This window comes from Lissotriton vulgaris, chromosome 5 (assembly GCF_964263255.1).
Source record: "Lissotriton vulgaris chromosome 5, aLisVul1.2, whole genome shotgun sequence".
NCBI lineage: Eukaryota > Metazoa > Chordata > Amphibia > Caudata > Salamandridae > Lissotriton > Lissotriton vulgaris.
Window position 1 is genome coordinate 1,596,652,734 of NC_141693.1, and position 23,281 is coordinate 1,596,676,014.

The 23,281-nt window shown below is 46.3% G+C and overlaps 1 protein-coding gene and 1 pseudogene across 1 annotated transcript in view; one reads left to right on the forward strand and one right to left on the reverse strand.

The window, feature by feature from the left end:
• The window catches only part of IPO4 (importin 4), a 2,281,504-nt gene that overhangs the window by 2,114,434 nt on the left and 143,789 nt on the right, over positions 1-23,281 (reverse strand). The window contains exon 2 of the mRNA XM_086923725.1: positions 11,024-11,110. Coding sequence (XP_086779851.1) covers positions 11,024-11,110 — 87 coding nt within the window. The remainder of the gene's footprint in view (positions 1-11,023; positions 11,111-23,281) is intronic.
• LOC147716773 (dnaJ homolog subfamily A member 2 pseudogene) lies at positions 11,712-22,125 on the forward strand (annotated as a pseudogene).

Consider the following 23,281-nt stretch of genomic DNA (forward strand, 5'->3'; position numbering starts at 1 on the left):
TTGCAGGGCCTCCAAAACCTTCTTCAGGTGGATCAGGTCATCCTCCAAGGTGGAGCTGAAGACAGCAATATCATCTAGAAAAGCTGCACAAAAGTCATCCAACCTAGTGAAGACTTGGTTCACCAACCTTTGGATAGTGGCAGGTGCATTCTTCAAACCAAAGGGCATTACCACAAATTGATAAGGACCTCCAGGGGTTGAGAAAGCAGTTTTGGCCTTGGACTCCTCAGCTAACCTGATTTGCCAATAGCCAGCTGTCAAATCAAATGTGCTCAAAAACTTGGCAGAAGCCAAACTGTCAATGAGCTCATCTGCCCTTGGAATTGGATGAGCATCTGTCCTAGGGACAGCATTGAAACCTCTATAGTCCACACAGAACCTCATCTCTCTTACCATCTTGGGTGTGAGGTTTTGATACAAGTACTACTGGGCTGGCCCATGGGCTCTCTGATGGCTCAATTACTCACAGTTCCAGCATTTTCTGCGCCTCAGTCTTTATACAGTCCCTGACATGGTCAGGTTGCCTGTAGATCTTATTCTGTCACCAGTGTCCACCTCATGGGTGCACCAGTTAGTCTGACTAGGTGTTAGTGAAAACATATGTCTAAAAGACTGTAGAACTTGTCTGCAGTCCTGTTGCTGCTGGTCAGTGAGGCTGCCAGCTAAGGCCACACCATCAACTGAACCATCATCAGGGTTCTGAGATAACAGGTCTGGGAGAGGGTCACTCTCTTCCTCCTGCCCCTCATCTGTAGCCATGAGCAAGCCCATGTCTGCCCTGTCAACATATGCTTTAAGTCTGTTGACATGGAGCACCCTGAGGGGGCTCCTGGGAGTGCCTAGGTCCACCAAGTAGGTAACCTCTACGTTTTTCTCAACAATGGTGTGGGGTCCAGACCATTTGTATTGGAGTGCTGAAGGGGGCACGGGCTCCAACACCCATACCTTCGGTCCAGGCTGGTACTCAGTCAGCACAGCCTTTTGGTCATGCCAAGCTTTTTGAAGTTCTTGGCTAGCCTCAAGGTTTTTAGAAGCCTTCTTCATACACTCAGCCATCCTGGAGCGGAGACCAAGTACATAGTCCACTAAGTCTTGTTTAGGCTTTTTGAGAGGTAACTCCCATCCTTCCTTCACTAGACATAGGGGTCCCCTTACAGGAGGTCCAAACAAAAGTTCAAAACCCCCTTCTGTGGGACCTCTCTGTAAGCAAACAGAAGGCAGGGTAGAAGGATGTCCCATCTTCGCCCAAGCTTTTCAGGCAAACCCTTTATCATACCCTTTATGGTCTTGTTGAATCTTTCAACAAGCCCATTACACTGTGGATGGTAGGGAGTGGTGAATTTATAATTTACACCACACTCTTTCCACATTGCAGTCAAATATCCTGACATGAAGTTTGAACCTCTGTCGGATACTACCTCCTTTGGAAAGCCCACTCTTGAGAATACTCACAGGAGGGCTCCTGCCACACCAGGAGCTGTTATAGTCCTTAGGGGAATAGCTTCTGGATACCTGGTGGCATGATCCACTACCACCAGCATAAATCTGTGCCCAGATGCTGTTTGGGGATCCATTGGTCCAACAAGGTCTATCCCAACTCCTTCAAAGGGTACCCCCACCACAGGTAGTGGTATCAGGAGGGCCTTTGTGGTGCCACCTGCTTTGCCACTGGCTTGGCAGGTTACACAGGAGCGACAAAACTCCTTGGTATCTTCTGACATATGGGGCCAGTGAAAGTGAGGGACAAGCCTGTCCCAAGTCTTGCTCTGGCCCAAGTGTCCTGCTAGAGGAATATCATGGGCTAAGGTAAGAAGGAAACCCCTAAAGGACTGAGGTATAACCAACCTCCTGGAAGCACCAGACTTGGGGTCTCTAGCCTCAGAATAAAGGAGTCCTTCATCCCAGTACACTTTGTGGGTACATGTAGCATTCCCAGCAGCCTCAGAAGCATGCTGTCTGAGGGGTTCAAGAGAGGAACAGTCTAACTGTGCCTGCCTCAAGTCTGCCCTTGAAGGTCCACCTGTCCCAAGAAACTCAACCTGGTCAGGTTCAAGCTCTTCTGGGACAGTTCCCTCAGAGGTCTCAAAATCAGCTTCCTGTGAAGGCTGATCTTCACTTGTAGGCAGGGGGAAGGCACTGCCTTTACCCTACTGCTCTTTCTCTTGGGAGGTACTTGGTCCATAGTTGCAGGATCCAAGGCCTGTTCAGTGAGGCACTTTTTGGCCTGTGACCTGGTCACAGCAAGGACATGTGATGACATACCTAACATCTGCTTAATTCAGACACTCTGTTCATCACCACCCCCTTTTCTGAATCATTACTCAACATCTCAGCATGAGTCCTATACTCCACTTCTGACCATTGTGAGGATTCAAGGTCATTGCCCAACAGACAATCAACGGGGAGATCTGCACTTACCACAACTCTTTTGAGGCCAGTTACCACTCCCCAGGAGAATATAACAATTGCCACATTATGTCAAGTCAAGTCATAAAATTTATATAGCGCACTACATACCCAGAGGGTTTCAAGGCGCTTAGGAAGGGGAGGAGGATTATTTGTCAAATATCCACGTTTTAAGCTGCTTTCTGAACGCTAGGTGATTCTGGGTGAGGCGAAGGTAAGCGGGGAGTGAGTTCCATGTTTTGGCAGCCAGGTATGAGAAGGATCTGCCTCCCATGGTGGTCTTGTTGATGCGAGGTACAGTGGCGAGGGCTTGGCTGGAAGAGCGAAGTTGGCGGGAGGGGGTGTAGAAGGACAGTCGAGAGTTGAGGCAATCTGGTCCGATGTCGTAGAGTGATTTGTGTGCGTGGGTAAGCAGACGGAAAGTAATCCTCTTATTGACGGGTAGCCAGTGGAGGTCTTTAAGGTGACCAGAGATGTGTTCGTTGCGTGGGATGTCCAATATGAGCCTGGCTGAGGCGTTTTGGATTCGTTGTAGTTTCTTCTGGAGTTTAGCGGTGGTACCTGCGTAGAGGGTGTTTCCATAGTCCAGTCGGCTCGTGACTAGAGCGTGGGTGACTGTTTTCCTTGTTTCGGAGGGGATCCAGCGAAATGTTTTTCTGAGCATGCGAAGAATGTTAAAGCAGGAAGAGGATACAGCGCTGACTTGTCTGTTCATTGAGAGTGAAGAATCCAGGATGACGCCAAGGTTCCGTGCGTGGTCTGTCGGGATGGGTGCATTTCCGAGGGCTTCCGGCCACCAGGAGTCGTCCCATGCAGAGGGGGATTTACCTAAGATGAGGACTTCTGTTTTGTCTGAGTTCAGTTTCAGACGGCTTTGTTTCATCCATTCGGCGACTTCTTTCATTCCTTCGTGTAGGTTAGTTTTGGCGGTGCTGGGGTCCTTGGTGAGAGATAGGATCAGTTGAGTGTCATCCGCGTAAGAGATGATGTTGAGGTTGTGTTGGCGGGCGATGGCCGCGAGGGGGCTCATGTATACGTTGAAGAGGGTGGGACTGAGTGAGGATCCTTGTGGTACGCCGCAGATGATTTCAGAGGCCTCGGACTTGAAAGGTGGGAGGCGGACTCTCTGGGTTCTTCCGGTGAGGAACGAGGTGATCCATTCCAGTGCCTTTCCTTGGATTCCGATGTTATTGAGGCGTTGTAAAAGGGTGCTGTGGCAGACTGTATCGAATGCTGCAGAGAGGTCGAGGAGGATGAGGGCGACTGTGTCTCCATTGTCCAGTAGAGTTCGAATGTCGTCTGTTGCTGCGATGAGGCCGGTCTCAGTGCTGTGTTTGGCTCGGAAGCCAGATTGTGAGGGGTCGAGTGATTTGTTGGCTTCGAGGAAGGCGGCGAGCTGGTTGTTGACAGCTTTCTCGATGACTTTGGCCGGGAATGGAAGAAGCGAGATGGGGCGGTAGTTTTTGAGTTCGGTGGGGTCTGCTGTTGGTTTTTTCAGAAGGGCGGTGAGTTCAGCGTGTTTCCAGTCTTCTGGGAAGGTAGCGGAATTGAAGGAGCAGTTGATGACGTCTCGGAGGTGCGGAGCTATGACGGAGTCTGCTTTGTTGAAGATGTGGTGAGGGCATGGGTCTGTGGGGGATCCAGAGTGGATGGAATTCATCAGGCGGATGGTGTTCTCAGTGGAGATTGGGTTCCAGGCTATAAGGGTGTTAACGGGGGGAAGATGGTCAGCTGATGGTAGGGTGGGTTGGCTTCCGGGTTGGTTGTCAAAGCTGTTGTGGATGTCAGCAATCTTGTTGTGGAAAAAAGAGGCTAGGGAATCGCAGAGGGTTTGAGAGGGGGTGATGTCGTTGGAGTTGGCCGAGGGGTTGGAAAATTCCTTGACGATGTTGAAAAGTTCCTTGCTGTTGTGGGCGTTGTTGTCAAGTCGATCCTTGAATGCTGTTTTCTTGGCTTTTCGGATCAGTTGGTGGTGAGTACGGATGGCTCTTTTGAAGGCGTCCTTGGTGCTGGTGGATGGGTCTTTTTTCCAGGCCTTTTCAAGGGAGCGGCAGAGTTTCTTGGACTTCTTGAGGTCATCGTTGAACCATGAGGCCTTCTTGATGCCAAGTTTGTGTTGACGTTTTTTCAGTGGTGCTAAGGAGTCGGTGGTGTTGGATAACCAAAGGGTGAGGTTGGAGGCGGCTTCGTTGGCGTTAGAAGAGAGGGCTGGGGAGGTTAGAAGGAGCGATGTGGAGATCTGCTCCGTGGTGATTTTGTTCCAGTTTCTTTGTAGAGTTGGTTGGAGGTGGATGATGGGTTTCGGCTTGTTGTAGGTGAAGTGAACGCAGCTGTGGTCAGTCCAGAGGAGATCCGTAGTGTGGCTGAAGGAGACATGGTTGCTGGAGGTGAAGATGGGGTCGAGTGTGTGACCTGCGATGTGGGTGGGGGAAGTGACCAGTTGTTGAAGTCCGAGGTTGGCGAGGTTGTCCAAGAGGGTGGCGGTGTTGCGGTCGTTGATCTTTTCAAGGTGGAAGTTGAGGTCTCCCAGAAGGATGTAGTCTTTGGAGGGGAGCGCGTGTGGGGTGATGAAGTCTGTGATGTCTTCACTGAATTTTGCGCGGGGTCCTGGTGGTCTGTAGAGGAGGGTGCCTCGGAGTGTGGTTTTGGGGTCGATGTGGATCTGGAAGGGAAGGTGTTCGGAGTTAGCGAGGTTGGTGTCAGAGCTGGTTGAGATGCGGATTGATTTCTTATGGACGATAGCGATTCCTCCTCCTGTATATTCGGTGCGGTCTTTGCGTGTGATCTTATAGTCATCAGGGATAGCGATGGCGATGTCAGGGGCGGAGGAAGCGTTCATCCATGTTTCCGTTAGGAAGGCGATGTCAGGAGAGATGGTGTCTAGTAGGTTCCAAAGGTCAATGGCGTGCCTGTGGACCGAGCGGGTGTTGAGAAGGATGCATTCTAGGTGGTTGGGGTCGGGAGTCTGTGTTGTGGTCGTAGCGGAGATGTTGTCGGTGCCGCTGAATTTGCAGGAGTAGCATGAGAAAGGTCCATGGGTGCGTCCAGGAGCGGCTTGGACGCAGTAGGGGGCGCAACCTGGGTTAAGGGCTAGGAGGATGGCGGCATCGTAGGTAACGCGGGGGGGCTGGGTAGCGCGAGGGGCAGGGGGTCTGGCGCTGGGCGCGGTCCAGGCGTGGACGGGCGTAGACGGGCTTACCTTTGGCGCACCTTCGGCGTGTCCGTAGCGCGTGGACGCTGCGCGTGGGACCATTGGCCATAAATGGATGGTGGAGGGGGCGGAGCGTGGGAGGGGCAGCAGGGAGGCGGTAGTGTGGCTGAGGGGCGGGTCAGGGGAGAACAACAACAGCAAAATGGAGGGTCCGAGGGAAGGCAGGCAGGGGTAGCACTGATAACAAAAATGCAGCGAGTTAGCAGTAAGCGCAATTCAAGCCAAAGCGCTGGTGAAATAAACACTATCAACACAGTTACAGAATATAACACAAGCCAATAGTCAAGTCAAAAGCTGAGCGAGGTCGCGTTGCGAGAGGCAGGTAATAACTAAAAGCACTATGCAGGTAATTACTAAAAGCGCTATGCAGGTGAGGCGCTACAATGTTAGGCAGCGGCAGAATAGTGAAAAGTGCGCAGAAAACGATACCAGGGAAGCACAGGAGGAACCTGGTGGAGCGACCGTCCGGAAGCAGGTCCAGGTGGTAGTGGTGACATTGCTGGCATTGGTCACCAGGTAATTATCACCCAGTACAACCTGTCCAGGGTCCACAAAGTTAGGTATCACCATTGTGACACTGGCACATGTGTCCCTATATGCTTGAGCCACTTTGTTATTTATCAAAGGTGTCTGTCTGTACTTGCCCAGAGTACTGGGACTCACAGTAGAGGACATAGCCATGTCCACATCACAGACTAGAACAGCCTGAGTTGGTATTCTGACTAGGCCAGAATCCTTCTCAGTTCCCATGGTTAACCCCACTACACCCTTGGGTTGTGAACTAACACTGCCAGCTGAACTAGGGGGTGCAGTTGCCTTAGAGCAGTGGTAGGGGCTGACTTTCTTGGTGTAGTCACTGGTCCAGTGACTAGTGGATTTACATACATTACACCAAGGTTTTCTTTGACCATCTTTCTTCTTGGAAGTTTGGGACCCACCCTCATTGGACTTTTGGGGCCCTGTAGAAGACTTCTGGTCTGCCTTTTTCTGATCACCACCTTGGACCTGATTTTTCTGCTTAACCCTGGTTCTGACCCACTTATCTGCCTTCTTTCCCAATTCTTGGGGAGAGGTCAGATCTGAGTCAATCAAGTGCTGATGCAATAACTGGTTCTGACAATTGTTAAGTATTTGCTCTCTCATGATCAAATTATACAATCCTGTATAGTCCTTAACTTTACTTCCCAACAACCAGCCTTCCAAAGCCTTAGTGGCACAATCAACAAAGTCAGTCCAGTCCTGGGTCTGTGTATTCTGGGAATCTCTGAACATTAACCTGTACTGTTCAGTGGTTAAGACAAACCCATCAATCAGAGCACTCTTCAGAACAGTGTAATTGTAAGCATCATAATCACTAACTGTGAGGAGCTTATCTCTACCTTTTTCTGAAAAGGAGAGCCACAAGATTGCTGCCCACAGACTTTGGGGTACCTGCTGTACTTTGCATGCCCTCTCCAAAGCAGTTATCCATTTGTGGATATCATCCCCTACTTGGTAAGGAGGCACAATCTTACTCAGGTTTCTAGGATCAAAGGACTTGTCTTTATCCTTAGGGATATTGCTGCCACCAGTGGGCTCTAGCCCACCTAACTACCTTTCTCTCTCAAAAGCAAGTTTTTCGTTGGCTAGGGCAAGTTGCTCTTTCAATTCGGAGATGGACTTCCCTCATCCTAGCCTGGTGTTCTCTCCTCTGAAGAGATGTCCTCCTCTTCTTCTTCTACAACAGGGGGATCAGTGGTATCTGAAGAGGGCAGGACCTCATCTGCATTCCCTGTAGGGTCTGCACCTGAGGCTTTTAGAGCTTCAGACTCATCTAAGAGCTCTAGGAGTTGCTGAATGGTAGGGTTCGACCCTTGTTTCAGCCTACTTGTGGTACACAAGTGTCTCAGTTCCTTAAAACTGAGAATAGCAAATCTGGATGGTGCCTTGGGAGGGTCACTCTCCACAGGTTGGAGTCCACTGGGCTCTCCCGTGCCAGGGATTGCTCTAGTGAGGTGGATGTGATGCACCTACCTACACTAAGTGTCTTCCTACTAATCCTCTCTAGGAGTTGTAGTCAGGGTGTGCTAGGCCCTTTGTTCTACAACCACTAAGTTCAGTAGAACTTAAGTATTCTAATCTTGTTTTATATGTACCTATAGGTACCTGTATGATCTTTTAAATGATATTGCAAAGGTTACAGTTGGTAAAACAGCAAGCTCAAATCCCAACCGCTGCACACCAAGGTGAGAAGTTGGCCTGGTATATGATGTTCACTATTCTAGTGAGCACCTTGCACCAGTCCTAACAACCCTTATGGTGATGGTTGTAAAGTCAACCTTATAGACCAGCTATCCTAGGAGTAGCATGGACAAAGCAGTCTTAAGCTAAACTCAAGAGGGCATGTGAAGCCAGCTGTACTTCAGGCATAAAGGGATGTTGCTTTAAGCCACCCTGCCATCTTAAGAACGCTGCCCTGACAGCAAACTGGAACCTGTGGAAGCAATGTCCATCGCACAATCAATTACTTCAGAAGATGTTCTCTCTCTCTCCTCAAAGGTTTCTTTTAGCGCCGATTGTTTATCTTCTAGCACGAGATCCATCAGTACATTCATGTCAGACCAAAATTATCATCCAGGCTGTTAATTCTCTTGGCGTTTTGGGTCGGTATGCATGACAATGGCAGACATCATGGAGAACCTTCTGCCTAGATTGTCTAGGCACCTGCCTTCACAATCTGGTGGAGTTGAGACTGATGTATACAGACTTTTAGTTTGATGTTGAGGCACTTGGGCAACTACAGAGTCCGGCTTTGGGTGATCCACTAAACAGGCCAGTGAATTCTCACATGCCTTTTATTTTTTTATCCATTTGAGACAATACCACTGCCAACGACGCTAGATTTGTCATTATCCTTATGCCTTCTTTCCAAATATAATACACTACAGGAATAGCACACACAGGCTTCCTTTCCTGCTCTTTGAAGTCATATAAGAAACAATTTGTCTGTTTGACAGTGATTGGCAGTTTGAACCTCTTAGCAGCACTCTCCACAAGGTTGTGGAATCTCCCAATATCGTTCGGAGGAGAGTCCACTGGGTGTGCAACTGGTGGGGATGGAGTAGGAACTAGGTAGTCGTTCCAATCCGGGTTGGATGGGTCATCAGTAATTTGACCCTCTTCCTGATCGTTATCTCACGATGTAGGATCATCCTTTGGAGGCTTGCCAATGCTAGATGGAGGTGTCCTCCTAGGAGCTACTGTGGTGGGATCGGTCTCTGGGTTCTTGGTGATGTTAGTGGTGGAACAATAGGCTGTTCTAGCAGCAGTGGTATAACTGGCTATGGAAATGTCATTGATATTCATTGAGCATACCCAGTAGACCTTGCAATAAGGATAGTGGCACCTGCACAACCGCTTCTTGTGAAGCAGAGTGTTCATGATGTTTCTGTCTTTCAGAGTATATAGTTTCAAAGTAACCTTGACAATAGGTTTCTGCCCCCTCATAGTCTTCTTCATCTGGACACTTTACATGCAATTCGGAGGGACTATGGACTGCTCTAAAGGGTCTCATCTTCAGATTCTTCACTGTCCTACAGGTGGCTTGGAGGAAGAGAGGACACCTTACTGGGAGAGATGTGTTCTGACAGTAGAATGTGTTAATCATTGGCCGGGTCGTACAGGTATGTCCTTCACTCTCTTTAACAAAGCGCTCATCGATGGTATGCTCATCAATGGAGTCATCGTCGATGGGGCCGTCTTAGTCTTTCACTCTCGACGACGAAGTACTCGTCGACTGGATGGGTGCCGTGAACTATCTGGAAGGCGTCTATATTGTCGTAATCAATGCAATTGTTAAGGTGGTTATTGTCGTCGACAATACAGTTGGGGAAGATGACCTGGTCATCATCGAGGCAACGGAGGCCTTAGTTTTGGCCCTTTCCTTCGATTAATCCATAGCGAACTCCAGGTTTCAGAGCAGGAGCTGGAGGCTCAGAAAAAGAAGTATTTGATGAAATTCTACTTTAAAAAAAAATATTGTAACTGTCCTTTAAGGACTTCCTGGGAGCATCTTGAATACCTTGCTGCTTTGACCTCTTCTTTTTTGTGACCTTATGTAAGAGGTTGATGAAGTGTCACTGTCCTCAGCAGAGGTGGTAGTTCTTTTTGAAGCCATAAGAGTAGCCTTCCATCTCGATCACTAATACTTTAGTAGAGAAGGTGCAGTCTTTCACCTTGAGGAAAGTAAAGGCAATAAATAAAATCCTTGTGGGGGATCATCTGTATGAAGAAGTTTCCTCCCACAACTGCTGTAGAGTCTAAAGGGCCCTTTTTCGGCGATTCAGACTTGGGAGTAATGAAAATAAAGTTTCACAATGCCAGTTGGTAGATAACTGAGCAGAGCTCGGGAAGACTGCCTTCACATGACGTGCGGTACAAAAGCTGAGGGAGCTTGACTATTTTGGGAGTATTTTAGATGGTGCAGTCTCCTGATTGATTAAAATATGGTCCTTTTTTTTTTAAAAGACCATAGATAGGCTCCTAATGTGACTATACATTGTCATTGTGGCCTATGTTAAGGATACATACTGCTTTATTATGGTACCGTGGGGCTCCCACTTCGACATCGGGGAATGATTAAAGCATGTGAATCTATGTAAGATCCAATGCTGGAGTAATATAAAACAATTCAGAGTTGGAGAAATATAGATTACTGCCATTTCCCACATTCGTATTAACAATGACTCAATATTTCCAATATTAAATCTGTAGGTCTCACAAACGAGCTTTGTGTTTCAAAAAAGTATACTTGTTGCAGTTTTTCCTAACGAAATATCTCACTTTAAAATAAGATGCATCAAATCCCCCAATATCCAATCGCATTTCGGGTATCAGAAGCCATGCTTCAAGGACCAATCTCCTTATCAACCCTCCATGGATGAAATTGTGTTTCTCGGGTGGAGACACAAACTTGTGCACGTCCATTAAACATTATCTAGAGGGACGCACTTACCAGAAATGGGACAGTGATTGTAGTATCTGTTTGCGCGTAGAAACCAGAGGGACACGCGCTCAGTTGCATACATTAAGCAAACAAACATTAAAACAAATTGTAAAGCGGAAAAGCAGAAGTGATAGAGAATCACAGTTTGTCATGGGATGATTCACATAGGGAATATTCCCCAGTAGTGATCTAGTTTTTTAGGGTCAAACATCCATTCTCATAATGAGAAGAGACTAAAAAGTGATTGTTTTCAGAGCACCTATAATAAACTGAGTCATAAGGCTTAGAACTGAAGTTGGCAGTGTAATTTAGCAACAAATATTTGGGCTCAACCTGTATCTAGCAGCGAAAGTCCGGAATATAACTTTACATAGATAATTGAGCTTGCGGTCAGTGCTGCATCTGGAGTATCACTTTATTACCTGAGGGTTTTGGGATCCAGTCAGAACTTCGCAAAGTGCCAGGAGCACAGCAGGGTCTTTGAATGCCTCCCTCAGCTGTGCAGTCGCCTGCAAAATAGAAGACATCTTTGTATTAGGACGTGAGTAGGAGGCTGAACAGAACAAATGGAGACACATGTGGTACAAAGTAATCACAAACATAAATAGACCCAGTTGGAGAGCCTGAGAGTTGTTGGGGATGAAGGGAAAAGTTGTATAGAGAAGATGTGGAAGAACACAAAGCATGGGACTTGGGCATCCAAACCCAGAAAAATAGCGCTAGGTAGTAGGTCTGAAACCACAGACTGGAAACCAACTCGGTACAAAATTCCTTTAAATCACAAAAGAAGGCAATTAACTACCAGCTGAATACAGTCAGTGGGACGGAGTGGAGACTGAAAAAAGCCTAAACACTAGAATCTCAAATAGGCATGTTTCGATGAGTTGGGTCAATGCCCACAAGATAAACAGGAAAATACATTTTATTGCTAAAAGAGGCAAATAATCAATCAGCATAGAGGTAGACATCATGACAAACATAAATGAGAATCTCCAAAAGTAAAACATATTGATCAGGCACAGGGTCCATGGCCACAGAACAGAATGCAGACATGCACATTGACGCTTAGTAAGCCTAAACACAGGGAAATTATCCAATATAATGCGAGCGATGCAGAACAGAGACCCACCCATGAATCCCAAAACGAAAGTAAACATGCATTGGCAGGCCGCATAGCCAATAGGTCTCGCCTTTGGTACCTATTAAGTGTTTAGCCATGCAGTGAATAAATAAACAGGAGGAAGGAAAGTGAAAACATGTAAATATGCTTAAAAAAAATGCAAAAACATATATAGATATCTCTACTCTCGAAGACCAACAGAGTCAGCTTTAGACTTGGGGAACCTAGTTGAATGTGCGGAGTGCTGTTCACATGTGAAGATGCCTGGAATGTGGAGACATGCTGATGCTCGGATTGAGAGGAGTTTTGTTTGACTCCCTAGGGTGCATCGATTGACGCCTCTGGGTCTTCTAGTCCCAGTGTGCTACTTCTTCGTTCGAAATATGCATTTGTGTTGGTGAATGGCCTGCGACTTCGTTGAGCGGACGATGGAGGCCAGAATCTACACGGAGGGCAGTTTCTGTTAGGAGCTTCCCATAATCACTTTATCCAGTGCAAGTGTGCCAGGTCCTGTAGGTGCTCAGCACCGGAGTTCTAAAAACAGGTACAGAGACGGCCCTTTCGGGCTCACGCTTTCCATTTTTGACCTCAGGGTGAAAAAAAGCTTAACTCGGCGCAATACCACCCATCACCGCCTTTGATGAAGCTTCAAAGAGACTCCTGTGTTATTCATGCCTCCACAGTCAGGTGCTACTCGGAGATCTGATCACGTGATCGAGATCTGAAAGCGCACGCGCTGGTATCTACAGCACGCAGAAGAGGCGAAGAGCCTAGGTCAGGCTCTAAATGTGACAGGTCTCCATGATAAAGGCGCTTCTAGGTAGACAGCTGCCAAGCATTGGCAACTTCAAGACATGTTTCAGAGCAACGATAAATAAAAGTAAATATTTCACAAAGTTTGGCTTTACGTCCCTCAAGGAGCGTTGTGGTTATTTCACCAACTCACAATTTCAGAATTGAAGCATTTTCAACATTATTCACAACAAAGTCAAGGTTGTTACTCCTTTATTTTACGCAGGGAGCAACCACTGACAAAGCCAATAGTCCTGGTTTGTTTTAGGAGTGATGTTAGTTCTTGTAATAGATCTGGATGCATTAACAGTTAGAGGCATCAAAGCACCAGTCGGGCGGCACACTGTGCTAAGCACAGATGTGTAGCTTACCTGTTTAAATCACACCCTTAATTGCACAGGCCACGCTCCTTCGAGAGAGCCCTGTTCCTTCAGTTTTTTCACCCGACTTAAAAGACTAAACTAGACACGTCCATAGGAGCATTGGAGCAAACGTCATCAGGGGAAGCTTGTGCCACCTGCACTACCCAGTAGCAGGGTCGGATTGGGATCACAATTCGGCCCGGGCACTGACGAAAAAAGTGGCCCACATTCAAGAGGCGTGGCCCATATTTAAGGGGCGTGGCCCACAATCAAGGGGCGTGCCCTTTCATGAAACACCATTTGCACAGACAAGGAATGAAAGTGGGAGGATACTGTTCTTGCACACGACACAGGGCCATGCTGAGCAAGTAAAAAAAATAGCAAGACCCCTTTTTGTCACAAAATTATTCCAGCCCTCCAGCACAGGAGCACCTGAAAAGCAGCAAAGCCCCTGCTATTACTAACCTACTCAGCCCTCCCCAGACCTTCAGCTCAGGAGCACATAAACAGAGGTAAGGCCCCTGCAATTAGTAAAATTAATCAACCCTCCAGGCCTTGGGAAAATGTCCTGGCAGGGGAGCACAAAACACAGCTTTCTGGGTCATCCAAGGTAGCCAGGGGGGAGGCTGAGGTGAAGCTGGTGCATGGGAAGTGCCTTCCCAGTGTGTCATGGCAGTTTGAGTATTTACCATTTACTGTAGTATTACCCTTGTACCTGTGTATGGTACCCTTTTGTAACTTGCACAAGTCACTTTTCTCTTGTAACACACTGTTTGCTCCTCTCACTTTTGTTTGCTTTAGATACTTGCACAAGTGCCACCATTGCCTATGTAACGTTTGTTCTTGTGCTGGAGTGTCTGCCATTAATTGCAGTATTACACCTCTACTTGTATTTTGTACGCTTTTATAACCTGCACACATATCTCTTTTTCCTCCTGTAATGTATTGTTTGCTTCTCTTGTATTTTGGTTGCTCACTATTGTCACTTTTGATTCATGTAACTTAACGTTTGCTTTTGTAATTTGTCCACTTATAATTTTCTCTGCATGTATTATTGCAGTTCCTAGTGTGAAGCGCTCTGACACCTTCGGGTAAAGTCCACGCTATATAAAATCGCATAAATAAATATATAAAACAAAAAATTCCAAACATTACCAGGCCCCCACAGCAAGACCCATTCTTCCTCGCCCACTATGCCCTGAATGTGAAGGGCTGTGGGCGAGGTGTTAAGACTAACACCGTTTCTGGGCTGCATGGGCACCAGGGGGCCGAGGTGCAAATGGCTCAAAGGCCTGAGAAACAGCTGGCCCCCAGGGAGGCCGATTATTGCAAACAATCACCCCTCCCCAGCCCAGCCTCAGCTTGATTGCTTGGCAGGGTAGGGGTGAAGGAGAGCCCACAGCTGACAATCGCTGTCTGGCCACACAGCGAGGCTGCTTTAATTTTCTGTCTCTGCGCACTCTGTGGGCCGGTTTTTTCCTCCCCTTTCCTAGTCCACTCTCTGTGGACTGGGGAGAAAAAAAAACGGCCCACAGAGGGCACTGAGGTACCGGCCCTTCGGCCCATTCCCGAATGCCCGCCTTGCCAATCCGCCCCTGCCCAGCAGGGACATCGCCTAAAATAAACACTACAAAACTTGCGGTGTGGATGGTAGCACGTTTTTAGGGCTCGCCTGCTGATGCGCTTCTGCGCATCGCTGGCGAAGCTCTAATGTGGCTTATCCAGTGTTGATCCACCACTGGCGTTTCCACTGGCGATTTCTTCAAGTGCATGTGCTTTTTAGGTCATTGCGCAAGCGCAAGCCCTAAAAAGCGCGTGCACAATGCCACCAGCCGCCTGCCTGCCTGCCTCGCATTACCAGATCAAAGGCATCCCGCCCCCCTCCCACAAGCTTCTCAGCGTGTGCTCTGCCTCAGGCCGGCATTTCTCCTCCCCATATTATTCACTGCTCGGCCTGCTGCTCCCCATGCGTCTCGTCACCCTTCCTCCCTTATGCTGGACCCCAAGAGATTAAAGTGGGGAAGGGATGCGAATGTATGAAATTAATTAATTAGTGACCAGTTCAAATGTTCGGTTTACATCCTAAAGCTTCAACTCCAATGACATTTCTACAATTTGCAACTGTCCTTCCCAAGATTCCCAGCTAAAAACCACAGCATGTTTGTATTGGGTCCTGTCAATTCAAGATGTAAGTGGGGTGTTCTGAACACAAGCTGTTCCCCGCCTCTAATTTATTTAACTGTAACCCTTCTGCTGGCCTTCTATTCCGTGTTTAACGCAGGCTTTTGAGAATAAGTAGCCTGTTGTCAAGTGTTATTGCGTTTATCCAAGATTTCACACCGCAGTACAGTATATTACGTCGATGTGCACCGCAGGAAGGATGCACTCGATCACTCATGGGTCTGCTCAAGTGTCACTGCCCCATGCTTGTTTTACTTTGCTTACCATGGGGCACCCACGCTTTAGCTTTAAACATGTAAAGCCAACGCGTTGGTGCCGTGATTGCTTCAAACGCAAAGAAATAGAAAACAATTGACAATTTTTTTTCTATTGCTTTATTTTTGGTGCAATCGCGGCACAGCCTTAGCTTTACATGTTTATGGCTAATGCGAGAGTGCCACCATTGTAATAAGGTTTCACAATGTCCGCCGCATGCCAAACTTATTTCCATGGGAACCGCTTTCTTTCACAGGGTTGTCGCAGCCGCCATCTTTCCGTGCTTCCAATAGGTTCTCAGTTCCCTTTCTGCCTCCATATGCCCTCCCAGCCTAATCAGGGCCGGGCCGAATGCGAGTGACTCGGGATGGGGTCCTGCTTTACATTGCGACTAACTTTTATTTACATGGACGCAGTTTTCCCGCTACAGCACGGCGCCCGCTTTCATGTATTCACAGGGTTGCGTCAGCTGCCATCTAAAGTACAACCGGCAAGTGCAAAATGTTAAAATTGCTGACCTCCAAAGTTTTGCCATATGAAACCTGCGCCTGAGAGTCTTTTAAGCTTGCAGTAAATGTCTGTAAGTGACTTCCGGATTTCTCTTGTGGCTGACTTTGGCAGTGTAAAACTGTTGCTTTGTGAGAATAACTGTGGATTGAACTGGGAGTCAACTGTAGCGTTTCCAACACTGCCGACATAACTACAGTGTTATTACATCTGCTAAGGCACGGCTGAAAGATATAACGATATGCGGCCGGTAACATTTCAGGTATATGAACAGCCAGCCTGGCGTCGGTAGAGGCAGGCATTTTTATATTTATTGGGCAGGTGGATAAGATACGAACCTCCACTGAGTACGGAGGTCACCCCTGGTCAGATTTGATGCCCCAGGCAGTATGAGGCATAGGTTGGCTGCAGTTGTCGTCATAATTATTTTTCTCGATGTTGTGTGCTGGTGTTTGTATGCATTCCTTGCTCACATGGTTATACGCGGATGTCCAGCGCCTCAATGACCTCTCTTACGAGTCTGTGCGATTTCCCTCACCCCCTCCCCTCACTCTTGCTCTCACATTGGAGGAGAGGTGTTGGGTGGGGACTTTTATTCATGTCTGGGCTGCGGCCCCCGTTGCTCGCACCGAGGGCTGCCTGGCGGTGCTGCGGGGGAGGGAGGGGAGCTGGCAGTGAAGCAAGGCGGAGCAGGCTGGTCTTTTATTTTGGATCCATTTCACAGAGGAGCAACAGCACCTTGAAGTTATACAGAGCTGTAGGAATACATGAAAACAACCATTGTTCTAAGATTTGCTTTTAGGTTAGACGTAAACTGTCGAGGTATGGGACACAGCACAGCGCCTACACGTTCAATCTGTGGTCATTGGTGCTTTATTTCACTGAGCTCAAATTCGCCACACAAAGGAAAGCAGTTTTGAGGAGCAAGTTACACATTTTGTAGCGGGACCGAGGCCATGGGCGGTGTGTTCACCACCCTCTGTAGTTAATAATGCCTCAAAGTAGATCTCATGAGGCCCGCAAACCACAACAGACTCATGTTAGCTTGGTGGTTCAATAGGTTAACTTCACGCACGCACTGTAGAAACCTCTCACCGCAAGGTCGAAGGGTCTGATCACTGCCGGTCTAGTCAACTCCTTACACTTTAAACGTTGTTAAATTCCCCCAAATGGCTTAAGTAAAGATAACACTAAATGGCAGTGCAGCTTTTACGCGTTTCACTGAGCATACCACTTTTTAGTTGGCTTTGTCTGCCTTGATGGTTGTGTTTTTTTTTCCAGAAGAGCGCTGTGCATGTTGATTAGACTAGTCATTTACATTGTCCGTTGTAAATTTGGACCTACAAGTCCCAGCATGCCCTTTGCTATTTGCTGATAATCCACGACGGGCTGAAACCAGTCTCGTGATACGGAGCCAGTTGACAGCTTTGATAACAGACAATTGTCCACGTGGTGGCCGCTGCTTTTGACACGAGGCCACCATTAAAACAAGAGTCCATGTTATCAGTAATTAGTTATCAAATGCAGTGGTCTCATCTTGCCAGCGAACCGCCCTCATGGCATGGGCCTGGTGACTCCTATGTTAATATTACCAGTCAATAATCCGTGCCGTGACCTCTGCCTCGTGCCTAGGTGTCAGTTTCCAGCTGTGGTATTATTAGCAGTCAATCTACGCCATGGCCGCTGCCTAGGGTCAGTTCAACACATATTAAATTACAAATGCTATCGGTGTCACATTTGCGAAAGTTAAAAATATTGGAATTGTAAATGACAAAGCTATTAATTTCGCAATTTTCAAAACCAACACATAAATAAAATATTTGTCATTTACAATACCAATAGCTCAAACTTTCCTAATGCGAGACCTATTGCATTGCAAATGCTTGTTGGCCCTGGAGACTGGGTCTCTCTTTTTGTCTGACTCTCCCTTGACCGTTTTGCCTGAAATAGACATGTTCGCCTGCAAACATCCGTGGCAAGAAAATAGGGCATGCATTATGTTGCCTAAGCAAATAGATAAATAAACAATGCGCTATATGTCCCCTTCTGTGGAGATTTTAAATGAAACTTAATGAAATAAGTTAATTCTCAAGGTTGCGAAGTTTCAGTGTTTTTTCCAAAGCATTTCACATAAACACATCACAAACACATGAGCAGCCCATAAGGGTGGTCAAAGAAGCATGAAAGAGCGTGGCCATGAAAACACACAGAAACCTGTCAAAGATGTGTGACAAATGCTTGATGTACTCCACTAGTCACTGAAGGAAACATCTCCTGCAGTGCCCTGGGCATTCCTTTTAGTATTTGTAAAAAAGTATCTCTGTATATCCTGGACCAAAGTAAGGTACAGTGTGCACAGAGTCCACAGTCCTCAGAGGTATGGCAGAGGCTAAAGTTAGATATAACCTTACTCTCTAAAGTGGTAGCTTGGTCGAGCAGTAAGGCAGTATCAGCGAACAGTGTAAAGCATTTGTTGTACACAATCAGTCAGCAAATGGTCTCACACACTCAAGAACTGAACTCCAGGCCAATTGTTTTGTATCAAAAGATATAGTTGGTTTATTTTAGAACCAATAAGGTAGCAAAATATACTTTCTCAGAATGAGTTAATTTAATTAAGTACTTTTCAACTAGGCAATAGACTTTGAATGCAATAGTTACACTTTGTTGCAATAGGCAACACAATGCAACATTGAGCTCAATGGGAATTTCTAGTTGAATGCAATCATTTACTGTTTAGATTACTTTTCTAAAGACTGGATCCTAGATTCAGTCCCAGGACAGGAGCTGTAAACAGTTAAGTAAAAGAGTTTGTTACAGTAGTGATTTTTAACGATTATTGTATTTTAAAAAGTTAACACACTTTTTCAGCTGAAATTACCAATGTTATCCTATGGAAGGACATTCAAGTTGCAGGTAAAGTAGGTTCTCGTTACTTTTGTAATCCAGTACTGGACTCCTAGGTTCAGCAGTGAGTCCCTTATCTAAAACAGGTAAGTAATTACGTTTTGGTAGTTGGTACGATTTTTAAAGAATATTTGTAGTTTACAAAAATCGACAGAAGACATTTCACAGAAAAATAGTAAATGGTTTCCTATGGAAGAAAATTCAAGTTACTGATAAGTACGGTTAAAATTACTTTTCAGGGTTTGTGCTGGGCTAGAAGGTGCAACACCGAGGTCCCTCCTTATCACAGGTGAGTAAATCGGAATTCGTTGTTTGGCTGATTTTAGGTGAATATTTCAAAGTTCCCAAACTCCACACTTAGAAGAATTTCTGAGTGAAACCAGTCAATGTTAGCCTATGGAAGAAAAGTGAGTTATCAGCTTTTAGGTCAGTACTCGACTGGCAGAGTTATGGTTCTGGGCATAGACTCAGAAGTCTCCCAGGGTCAGGTAGGTACAGTTGGTACACCCTCAGCGGCAAAGGGGCAGCTGGGTGCAGAGGTATTTCGGCCCAAAGTTATCCTATGAGAGGCAGGGGGCCTTCGGTTGGATGCCTTCCGGCTAGCAGGCCACGCGGCTGTGGGAGCTGGGCTCCTGGTCACTTGTATATAAATGTGCGTTTCTTGAACCCAAGCTCCACTATCACATGGGCACTCAAAATAACCTTTCATACTCTTTAGGAATGATTGTCTTCACATATTATTTATGCTTTCTTCTTTTTTAATTTCCATTAGCATGTTAATTTTCAAATCATTAACTTTTCAAATTCATTACATATTTTTTCATTCATTAAATGCCCAATGCATTTCAAGCATGACTGCTCTTCCTCAGGGGAATTTTTTTCTGAAACAATATAATAATATGTCGGTACATTACCACCTAGGTGTACAAACACGTATTTGATCAAAAAATGTTATAATGCATTTCATGTTCCCACTTTGTTATGGTAAAGTTGTATTACACTCACATGTCATGTTGCATTTTAAGTACAAAACGTATCAACCGGTCTCACCCCGTGCTACATACACAGTAGGTGCATAAGTATTATTGTTCCAATTATCATTATTGTTTACTAAGCCACGAACCTTATACGGTACTTCTCTATTCTTGTACCTGCTGGTGTAAACGGTAAATAATAAATCATAAGCGGGTTACATACATGTTACGATTATCACCGCATGTATATTACTATCTTATGTGGGTATCTCAGTCTTAGAGTGATTTTCAAACGCTCGCTGCAGTGTAAAGTAGTGTGGCTCACTGGTTAGAGGCGGCAGACCCGAGAGCAGAGGACGGCCCGGGACTAGGGTTCGATTCCCGGCGCGGCAGGTTTCTGGACCAGGGTCAGCGGACTCGATAATTCTCTCGCCTCGGTGCCCACTCTGATCAGCGATCACACTCGGCAACTCTGGGCATTAGCTTGCCTCATCTTCACTAACGGCCCCACCAAACCGCCGGGGATGCCTGGTCTCACCCTGGAGATACCCATTAAGGGACCATCTCTCAGGGAAGCCAGGAAGGGTTTTGCAGCGGTCGAAGCGCCTTGGGACCCTCCAGGTAAGTAGTGCGCTATATAAATGCCTATACATTTACATTTACATTTTCCCTCCGTAGATTTCGGCGTGCGTCGCTCTATCCCCACCGTACTCTATGTGTATCCATGTCCGATCACGTGGTGTGTGCGGATCCAAAATGAGCAAAACTAAAAATGGACTATGTAACTTCTATCTCCACCGTACTCTATGTGTATCCAGGTCCGATCACGTGGTGTGTGCGGATCCAACATAAACAAAACTAAAAACGGACTGTGTGACTTTAGTATTTTCGACTCGATATGTATAAGACTCGTGTGAAAGTTTTTCCTAATATACTTATCCTGTTTATAGTGATCCCGTGTGTGAGTATACAAACCATGTAGAGAACTTTAAGGATGATTTAGGATTATCCAAAAAATAAATTAAATCAGATACATTACATTACTTTGCTAATTGTCCTATACAGGTCATCCAATATCATCATGTCCATAACTGACCATAATTAATATCACTTTATAAGTAACAACTTAGTTCCATCCGTTCGTTTAACCCCTTCAGGTGCAGGGTGCATAAAAAGTTCATCCAGAATGTCTCTTCTCAGCAGTTGATTATTATTGTCTCTTCCTGGCTGAATTGTAACTAGTTCCAATATGCAAAATTTCAATTGCGAAGGATTGTGTTTAGCTTCATTAAAGTGTGCTGCTACTGTTGATTTAAGGTTTTTTAACCTGATATTACATTTATGTTCTGTAAGCCTGGTTTTTATTTTTCTTTGTGTTTTTCCCACATAGGACAAGCCGCATGGGTATCTTAACATATATATCAGGTTACTGCTGTCACATGTTCCTGAGACTTTCAACTTCATGGGTGTTCCTTTCGTAGGGTGATTAATAACATTCCCTTTGATGATGGCTGAACAGTTCCCACAATTGTGACAAGGCAATGTTCCTTTGTATTTCTCTGTATTCGCTTTTTTGGGATTCTTGATGAGTTCCTTAATATTCTTAGTTCGTTCATATGCGAATATTGGTGAATTCGAAAAAATGTCTTTGAAATCTTCTAGTGTAAACAATGTCCAGTGCTTCATTATAGTTTTTTTGATGCTGTAACTGCGTGTGGAGAATTTTGAAACAAATACTGCCCTTTGTTCTTCCTTTTTCGTTTTTGCGGTAAGCAAATGTTGTCTTTGTAATTTGTCCGCTCTTTCTGCAGCGGCATTCAGGATGGGTTCCGGATATCCTCTCTTTTTGAATTTGCATAAAGTTTCTTGCTTGTGAAATCCTAGAAGTTCATGTTGATAAAGGCATGAAACACGGTCAGAGAATAACATTTGCTGGAGAAGCAAACCAGGACCCCGGCGTTGAACCTGGAGACATAGTCCTTGTTCTACAAGAAAAGGAAAATGAGATATTTCAGAGGGATGGAAATGACCAACACATGACCCACAAGATAGGGCTTGTGGAGTCGCTCTGTGGATTTCAGTTCACATTTAAGCATCTTGATGGACGTCAAATTGTTGTCAAATAGCCACCAGGAAAAGTAATTGAGCCAGGTTCTACACGTGTAGTTCGAGGTGAAGGAATGCCACAGTATCGTAACCCTTTTGAAAAAGGCGATCTTTTCATTAAGTTTGAAGTGCAATTTCCAGAAAGTAACTGGATTAATCCAGAAAAACTCACAGAACTGGAGGATCTCTTGCCAGCTAGACAGTACCCCAGCGAAATTGGTGAAACAGAAGAAGTAGACCTTCAAGAGTTTGAAAGTGCTCGTGGATCAGGCCAGAGATGTGAAGCCTATAATGATAGCTCAGATGATGCCCATCAGTAAACATTTGGAAATGAGTTGCACAAAGGATTTTCTTTTCAAGTTTTGCCTGGTTTATGTTTCAACAATCCAGCTGGATTGTGTAAGAAATCCAGATGAACCAATGGAAATCTCTGTTGCTGTATGTGTAACTTTAAATTGGTTATATAGTTGTGAGAAATGGGATCTCTGGCAGGCCAGGGCTTGCGCCAAGGTCAGTCAGAGATCACCACTCCCAAGTCAGGGCAAGGGGGTTGCACGCCAAGATAACCCCTGTTCACCCTCTCGGTAACGTGGAGCGAACAGCAAGGCTAAACTCGGAGGCTATGTAGGTTAAGTATTTGCGCGCGCACCCACCAGCACCAACATCCAGGGCCCCCCACAAAAGGAACTCCACACAAGGTATATATGAAAATAGTCTTTGTATTAAAAAGGACACATTGGATAGGAACACACACTTTACAAGGTGCCAGAGGCACGGGCAGGATTTACAAGGGACTATGTACAGGGCAGGGCCAAGGGACCACTGCTAGGAATATGCACTTGATGGAATTGGCATTAGAACATATAACAACTGGGAGCTTCATAGAACTAGCATTAGCACTCACTCTAACCAGAAGCAACCTATATGAGGCATTGGAACACAACAACTGGGAGCTTCATAGAACTAGCATTAGAACTCACTCTAACCAGAAACAACCTACATGAGGCAATGGATATTCAGGAGGGAAGGAATGACAAGGCACATAACATCAGACGCACCTTCAAAGGCGCTACACATAAGTACTCTCAGGAAATCACATTTAACATTAGCCAATAACTTTCAACAGGCCAACTGGCCTTTCTGGGGCTAGGACGCCCAATGTCGCCATGTCAGGACAGGCTGCAGGGAGCTGTGAAAAAACCTACATGTGGCAGCTGCCCACAAAGTGCTGGGCAGCTGTAGATGAAGGGGGCCGACGTGGGAGCCTAGCATGCTCTGGACAACTGGAATGCCCCCCTGAGCCTCTTGGGGGACTCGGCAACGCTTGAGGCCCCACGGACCTCTTAGCACCACAAGGGACTCGCTGGAGGGGGGGGGGGCGGGCACCGGCAATGTGCCCCAACGCCCCTCCTCCCAGTCTCTGCACTCACCGGGTCGTGTCTCCGGCGACTCCTCAGGAGAACTCCCGCTGCTCGG